Genomic DNA, 7,500 nt, shown 5'->3' with positions numbered 1-7,500 from the left:
AAAGCTGTCTTTAATGTATTGCATGTGTTCAACGTTACGTACAGGAGAGGACGTCGTGACGTCACTCGTTGGTTTTGAAGCCTTCAGTTTGGCGTCTCAGCCGTCGCCATCTTGGTTTCTTTGCAACCAGTGAACAGGAAGTGACCGTATCTGGACTGAGGAGGAGTGATGTAGAGACCTGTCAATCACTGTGTAGCCCCGCCCCTAAATCATCCCCTGCTTTATGGTGTGTTTGACTCTAAATGGAGCATAATGTAGTAAATGAACATCATGCTGTATTGAAGAAGACTGTAAACTAGAGATTGAGACCATAAACTCATGTTTACAATGTTTACTGAGGGAATAAATCAAGAGAGAAGTAGAGTCATTTTAGACTAGACTTCTATACAACCAGAGGAGTCGCCCCCTGGTGGACACTAGAGAGAATGCAGGTCAATGGTCTGGAGCAGTAGAAGACTTGAAACCTTGTCGTGCTCAAAGGCACGTTGACAGTCACTGTTTCTCCTTCTATTCTTGTTCTTTAAAACAAACGCTGGTTGATTTTTATATTCAGGGATTCAGCAGCATTTTAGCATCTTAAACACACCATCCCTGACACACACACACACACACACACACACACACACACACACACACACACACACACACACAGGTCGCTGACACGTCAGACAAAATTAGCTGATCTCCCAGCATGCTCTAGTGATGCAGACCTAAAACACTATTAAGAAAAGAAAACGACAACCGACCCAAAGAAAGTGATGATCACCTGAAAAATCAATAACATCTCTTCAGTCCCTGCTCACTCACACACACACACACACACACACACACACACACACACACACACACACACACACACACACACACACACACACACAGACACACACACACACACAGAACAATAGAATGTATTGGTTAAAGACACAGCAGCATGAAGGAGGAAACGTCTCTGATTGGCTCAGAGAAGCCGAATGACAGACAAGGTCAGGCTCACTTCATCGTATATACATAAAATATAGTAATATATATATTATATATATATATATATATATATATATATATATATATATATATAATAATATATATTACTATATTTTTGTGTTTCTACTCACAAACGAAACGATAAATAATAACTTCTGGTAAATATTATGTGGAGGATGGACGGAGGAGAGCGAAGAGGAGGAAGGAGAGAGGACGAGTGGAGGAGGAGGAGGAGGAGGAGGAGAGAACATGTGAAGTCTCCTGCAGCGTGTTCAGTTATTTATTTAGTGTTGATCTCCTTCTGTCCACTCACCGGAGAATCAGAGGAACAAGGTGGGAGACGTCAGAGGATTTTATTTTGAAAATACACACACACACACACACACACACACACACACACACACACACACACACACACACACACACACACACACACACACACACACACACACACACACACACACAGCAGCAGCAGCTTTAGTGTCTCATTGACGTTGTTTCAGTGATAAATAACTTGAATCGTTCCAACAGCAACAGTAACATTACTTTTCTCTGCATCTCTTTACTTTCTGACCCTCCTGTGTGTGTGTGTGTGTGTGTGTGTGTGTGTGTGTGTGTGTGTGTGTGTGTGTGTGTGTGTGTGTGTGTGTGTGTTATGGGTTAGGACAAGTGAGAACACATGTAGTTTGGAAGCAGATATAGTAATATATTTAGAATTTAGGGCAATTTTTTTAATTTTTGGAACGTGGCAACATTTTAAGGGATTGAGGACATTTAAAAAAAGTGAAGACATTTTCAAGAAAAGGACATTTTAAGAAACTGAGAGGATTATATGAAAGTTGGGACATTGTAAGACATTGTTTTAAATGAGGACTTCTTTTAAAGACTAAACGTCCACTTGAAGGTAGCGGTTCTAGAATTGGGCTCAGGTTAAAGTTAGATGCTCAATGAATATAATATATGATGTTAATGTCCTCATAAGTGCTGGTATAAACACGTGTGTTATTTGTGTTACATCCCATAACTGATAAAAGAATCGTCAGCAGAGTTCATGGAGCTCAACATTCTGCTGATTCCTCCAGCAGGTAGAGTGACCTTGTGTCCATTCACTGATAATTACATGTTGTTCTTTCCACAGAGGCTTTAATTAGAATGTTAGAAATATTGATTGCCTCTATCACCTCCCTCCTTTCCTCCCTCCATCCCTCCCTCCTCCACTCCCTCATCCCTCCATCCTCCACTCCCTCATCCCTCCATCCCTCCATCCATCCACCACCAAAGTGTTTGAAAATCAGACAGAAACAGAGAGACGAGGCAAAGTGAGATAGAAGATACAGAAAAACTAGAATATAAAATAAAAACACAGTGATATATATTCCCCTCCTCAACTCCATCCACCCCTCCACCCCTCTATCCATCCACCCCTCACCCCTCTATCCCTCCAACCCTCTATCCATCCACCCCTCTATCCCTCCACCCCTCTATCCCTCCAACCCTCCATCCATCCACCCCTCCATCCATCCACCCCTCCATCCATCCACCCCTCCATCCATCCACCCCTCTATCCCTCTAACCCTCTATCCATCCACCCCTCTATCCATCCACCCCTCCATCCATCCAGCAGCAACAAGCAACAAGTAGTTCAATATTAAGAGATCCAACAAGGCGTCCATTATCAGGAATGAATGGACGCGAGAAGACGAGAAGAAAACGCGTAGACGAGAAGAAGATGTGAAGAAGACTTGAAGAAGATGTGAAGACGATGACGTGAAGAAGACGTGAAGAAGACGTCGTGAAGATGATGTGAAGAAGACGTGAAGACGATGACGTGAAGACGATGACGTGAAGACGACGTGAAGACGATGTGAAGAAGACTTGAAGACGACGTGAAGACGACGTGAAGAAGACGTGAAGACGATGACGTGAAGATGGCGTGAAGATGATGTGAAGAAGACCTGAAGACGACGTGAAGACGACATGAAGACGATGTGAAGAAGACGTGAAGACGATGACGTGAAGAAGACGTGAAGACGTGAAGAAGACGTGAAGAAGACGACGTGAAGAAGACGACGTGAAGACGACGTGAAGAAGATGACGTGAAGACGACGTGAAGATGATGTGAAGAAGACTTGAAGACGACGTGAAGACGACATGAAGACGATGTGAAGAAGACGTGAAGACGATGACGTGAAGAAGACGTGAAGAAGACGTGAAGAAGACGTGAAGAAGACGTGAAGAAGACGTGAAGACGACATGAAGACGATGTGAAGAAGACGTGAAGACGATGACGTGAAGAAGACGTGAAGAAGACGTGAAGAAGACGTGAAGAAGACGTGGTGAAGACGACGTGAAGACGACGTGAAGAAGACGACGTGAAGAAGACGACGTGAAGAAAGACGACGTGAAGACGACGTGAAGAAGACGACGTGAAGAAGACGACGTGAAGAAGACGACGTTGAAGACGACGTGAAGAAGACGACGTGAAGAAGACGACGTGAAGACGACGTGAAGAAGACGTGAAGACGACTTGAAGAAGACGTGAAGAAGACGACGTGAAAACGATGACGTGAAGAAGACGAGAAGACGGCTTTATAAATGGATGCTCATCATTAAGCGTGTTGCTAGCAGCTAGGTTGCTCAGAGTTAAGGAGTATCCTGACGTAAAACCACAGAATAGAGACGTCAAAGAACTCCACTGTTCATTAATTAGCAACTTGATAATTAATTACATCTGTGTCATTATCACAAAGTGCATTGTGGGACTGAAACGATGTGGTCTTGTGCGGAGAGGAGGAAACAGAACGTTAACGGACCGCTGACTTTACTTTCTGCTGCTGAAGCAGAAAGACTTCGCTCACTTTTCTCTTTTTTGATGTTTGATTAATTATTTTGGTGCCAATCCATTCCTGCCTCCCTCAATATTTAATTAAAATATCATTTTAAAAACATAATTAAGTTTTTAATCCGACTGCGAATGAGTCTCGAGCAAAGCAAAGAAGACTCTCCTCTCTCTCTCTCTCTCCTTCCTCTGCCTCACCCTAACGGCAAAATGGAAGGCTGCCTGCGGGCGCACACGGCACGCACACACACAGCACACACACACACACACACACACACACACACACACACAGGTAAGCAGCATACCTTTTGTTTCTCAGTTTTCTTCTATAGTGTGTGTAAACTCTTCCTGACATGGGCTGTACTGTGTGTGTGGGTGTGTGTGTGTGTGTGTGTGTGTGTGTGTGTGTGTGTGTGTGTGTGTGTGTGTGTGTGTGTGTGTGTGTGTAAACACCCAGCATGCAGCCCGGCGGCTGCTGATGGGCCGAGCTAATTATGCATGAAAATCAAAATATGATTTAAAAAACAACTTCACAAGAATCTCTCTCTTTATGCTACAGCACACACACACACACACACACACACACACACACACACACACACACACACACACAGCAGGAGAGAGAGGCAGATGATGGTGATGATTGAGTGTGTGTTTGTTGTGCAGATCTATTTGTGTGTGTGTGTGTGTGTGTGTGTGTGTGTGTGTGTGTGTGTGTGTGTGTGTAGGAGACACAGAGGGAAGCCCAACAACACAAGATGCACAGATTGGTGTTTGCTCTTTGTTTTAATAGAAAGTCTGAAGTTCTGCTGCTCTGGACTTTACTTCATAAAGTTCTGAACACGAGTCTCTATAGAGCCAGTGTTTGATTTGTCCCTTCTGGGCTCCTGTAGAAACGTACCTGTAACCACACCCATCAGTGATGTCACAGCGTCCTGCAGTACACCTGTGCATCAGTGCAGCGGAGGTGAGACACTGAACCGCTGGAGGGTGGGCTAAACTCCGGTTTTAAGTAGGTCTAAGGAGCAGCATATGATGATACGTAATGGCAGCTGATCAGCGGCGACACACAGTAATTAAGAAGGAGCCGCTCGGCTGCTCCGCCTCATTAAAAATGCAGTGGGCTCCTCCAGAATCAAATTACCTTGAGCCGATTCAAAGGCCTCATCATATCCATCACCGAGCGCCGCGCCGTCTCAAAACAAGCAAATTAGATGTGGCGTTCATTTACGTGGCGGGGTGGCGGAGGAGAATTAAGACTTTGGGGGGTAAATAACACGTAATTAAGGTCCATTCGGACTAATTATCAGACATCAGATGTAATGTGACGGAGAGCGTCAGGGACTGAGACCGCCGTGTGACGTGACGGAGAGAGGAGAGCCACTTCATCCTCACTGCATTTGTTCTACTCCTCCATGCAAATTTCACCCTCTCACTCCTCCTCTTCCTCCTCTCCTCCTCTCCCCCCCCCCCCCCCCCCCCCCCCCCCCCCCCCCCCCCCCCCCCCCCCCCCCCCCCCCCCCCCCCCCCCCCCCCCCCCCCGCCCCCTACCTCCTCCTGCCTGGGCTTCCTGCTCTGTTCAAGGACATCATTCCAGTTATGTTCAACATCACAGATGGAACATAAATCAAAAGTAACGTGTGACACAGCAGCTGCAATCCTCAACCTCCACTGACTGATACAGAGAGGGAGGAAAGGATGCAGGGAGAGGAGACAAGGGGGAGGAAAGGATGCAGGGAGAGGAGACAAGGGAGAGGAAAGGATGCAGGGACAGGAGACAAGGGGGAGGAAAGGATGCAGGGAGAGGAGACAAGGGGGAGAAAGGATGGAGGGAGAGGAGACAAGGGGGAGGAAAGGATGCAGGGAGAGGAGACAAGGAGGAGGAAAGGATGCAGGGAGAGGAGACAAGGGGGAGGAAAGGATGCAGGGAGAGGAGACAAAGGGAGAGGAAAGGATGGAGGGAGAGGAGACAAGGGGGAGGAAAGGATGGAGGGAGAGGAGACAAGGGAGAGGAAAGGATGGAGGGAGAGGAGACAAGGGGGAGGAAAGGATGGAGGGAGAGGAGACAAGGGGAGAAAGGATGCAGGGAGAGGAGACAAGGGGGAGGAAAGGATGCAGGGAGAGGAGACAAGGGGGAGGAAAGGATGGAGGGAGAGGAGACAAGGGAAGGAAAGGATGCAAGGAGAGGAGACAAGGGGGAGGAAAGGATGCAGGGAGAGGAGACAAGGGGGAGGAAAGGATGCAGGGAGAGGAGACAAGGGGGAGGAAAGGATGCAGGGAGAGGAGACAAGGGGGAGAAAGGATGCAGGGAGAGGAGACAAGGAGGAGGAAAGGATGCAGGGAGAGGAGACAAGGGAGAGGAAAGGATGGAGGGAGAGGAGACAAGGGGGAGGAAAGGATGGAGGGAGAGGAGACAAGGGAGAGAAAGGATGGAGGGAGAGGAGACAAGGGGGAGGAAAGGATGGAGGGAGAGGAGACAAGGGGGAGGAAAGGATGCAGGGAGAGGAGACAAGGGGGAGGAAAGGATGCAGGGAGAGGAGACAAGGGGGAGGAAAGGATGCAGGGAGAGGAAACAAGGGAGAGAAAGGATGGAGGGAGAGGAGACAAGGGGGAGGAAAGGATGGAGGGAGAGGAAACAAGGAGGAGGAAAGGATGGAGGGAGAGGAGACAAGGGAGAGGAAAGGATGGAGGGAGAGGAGACAAGGGGGAGGAAAGGATGGAGGGAGAGGAGACAAGGGGGAGGAAAGGATGCAGGGAGAGGAGACAAGGGGGAGGAAAGGATGCAGGGAGAGGAGACAAGGGGGAGGAAAGGATGCAGGGAGAGGAGACAAGAGGGAGGAAAGGATGTGAAATAATTCTGTCAACCAGGTTCAAAAACAGATCCACTGGTTTTAGTAAACTTCTTGTTGTTGATGAGTTGATGAGTAAAGGACGGAGAGATGGAGGAAGATAAAGAAAGAGGTGGAGGATGAGAGAACAAAAGACGTGATGTTAAAAGGAGAAATGAAAGGAAAACAAAGAGAGGAGTAATAAAAAGGAGAGAGAGAAGCGCCTCTGGCCTCCGTGTTTGTGACAGAAATGCTTTACGGCTGTTGGCATCTGCCACGACGAGCCGCCATCGCCCCCGAGGGTCTTCTTCACCGCTTTGTTGGGGTTGCTACAGCGGACAACGACAACAACATCAGCTCCGGGGGGAATTATTCATAAAAAAATAAATAAATAAAAAAATAGAACGAGGGCCCCCCCCAAAGAAAATCAGCGGGGGGGGGGGGAGAGGACCGTTAGCATGGCTCCTCAGCTGGGACCGGATCCTGATCGTCTCACAGCCTCGTTAGTCGGCATCACAACAGGAAGTCAGAGGAGAAGCGGTAAAGCCCGCCTCTCGTTTTGATTGGCTGCCATGGGTCAAGCGTGACATCGCCAAGCGGTTCAACCAGGCGGCAAACTCCAGGTTCTTTAAAGTTCTTCAGAGCTTCAACGTGTTAAAAGCTGCATTCTCTCTAGTGTCCAGCAGGGGGCGACTCCTCTGGTTGTATAGAAGTCTAGTCTAAAATGACTCTACTTCTCTCTTGATTTATTCCCTCAGTAAACATTGTAAACATGAGTTTATGGTCTCAATCTCTAGTTTACAGTCTTCTTCAATACAGCATGATGTTCATTTAGTACATTATGCTCCATTT

The 7,500-nt window shown here is 47.5% G+C and overlaps 1 protein-coding gene across 1 annotated transcript in view; it reads right to left on the bottom strand.

The window, feature by feature from the left end:
* The window catches only part of LOC137874317 (A-kinase anchor protein 6-like), a 98,393-nt gene that overhangs the window by 82,448 nt on the left and 8,445 nt on the right, over window positions 1-7,500 (bottom strand). The window contains exon 2 of the mRNA XM_068712952.1: window positions 6,908-6,977. Coding sequence (XP_068569053.1) covers window positions 6,908-6,977 — 70 coding nt within the window. The remainder of the gene's footprint in view (window positions 1-6,907; window positions 6,978-7,500) is intronic.

Source organism: Cebidichthys violaceus, unplaced genomic scaffold (genome assembly GCF_023349555.1).
Source record: "Cebidichthys violaceus isolate CVI_PGR_0920_01 unplaced genomic scaffold, fCebVio1.0.p SCAF_185, whole genome shotgun sequence".
Classification (NCBI taxonomy): Eukaryota; Metazoa; Chordata; class Actinopteri; order Perciformes; family Stichaeidae; genus Cebidichthys; species Cebidichthys violaceus.
Note: the sequence above shows the minus strand (reverse complement) of the source record. Positions and strands in the feature narration are given on the sequence as shown.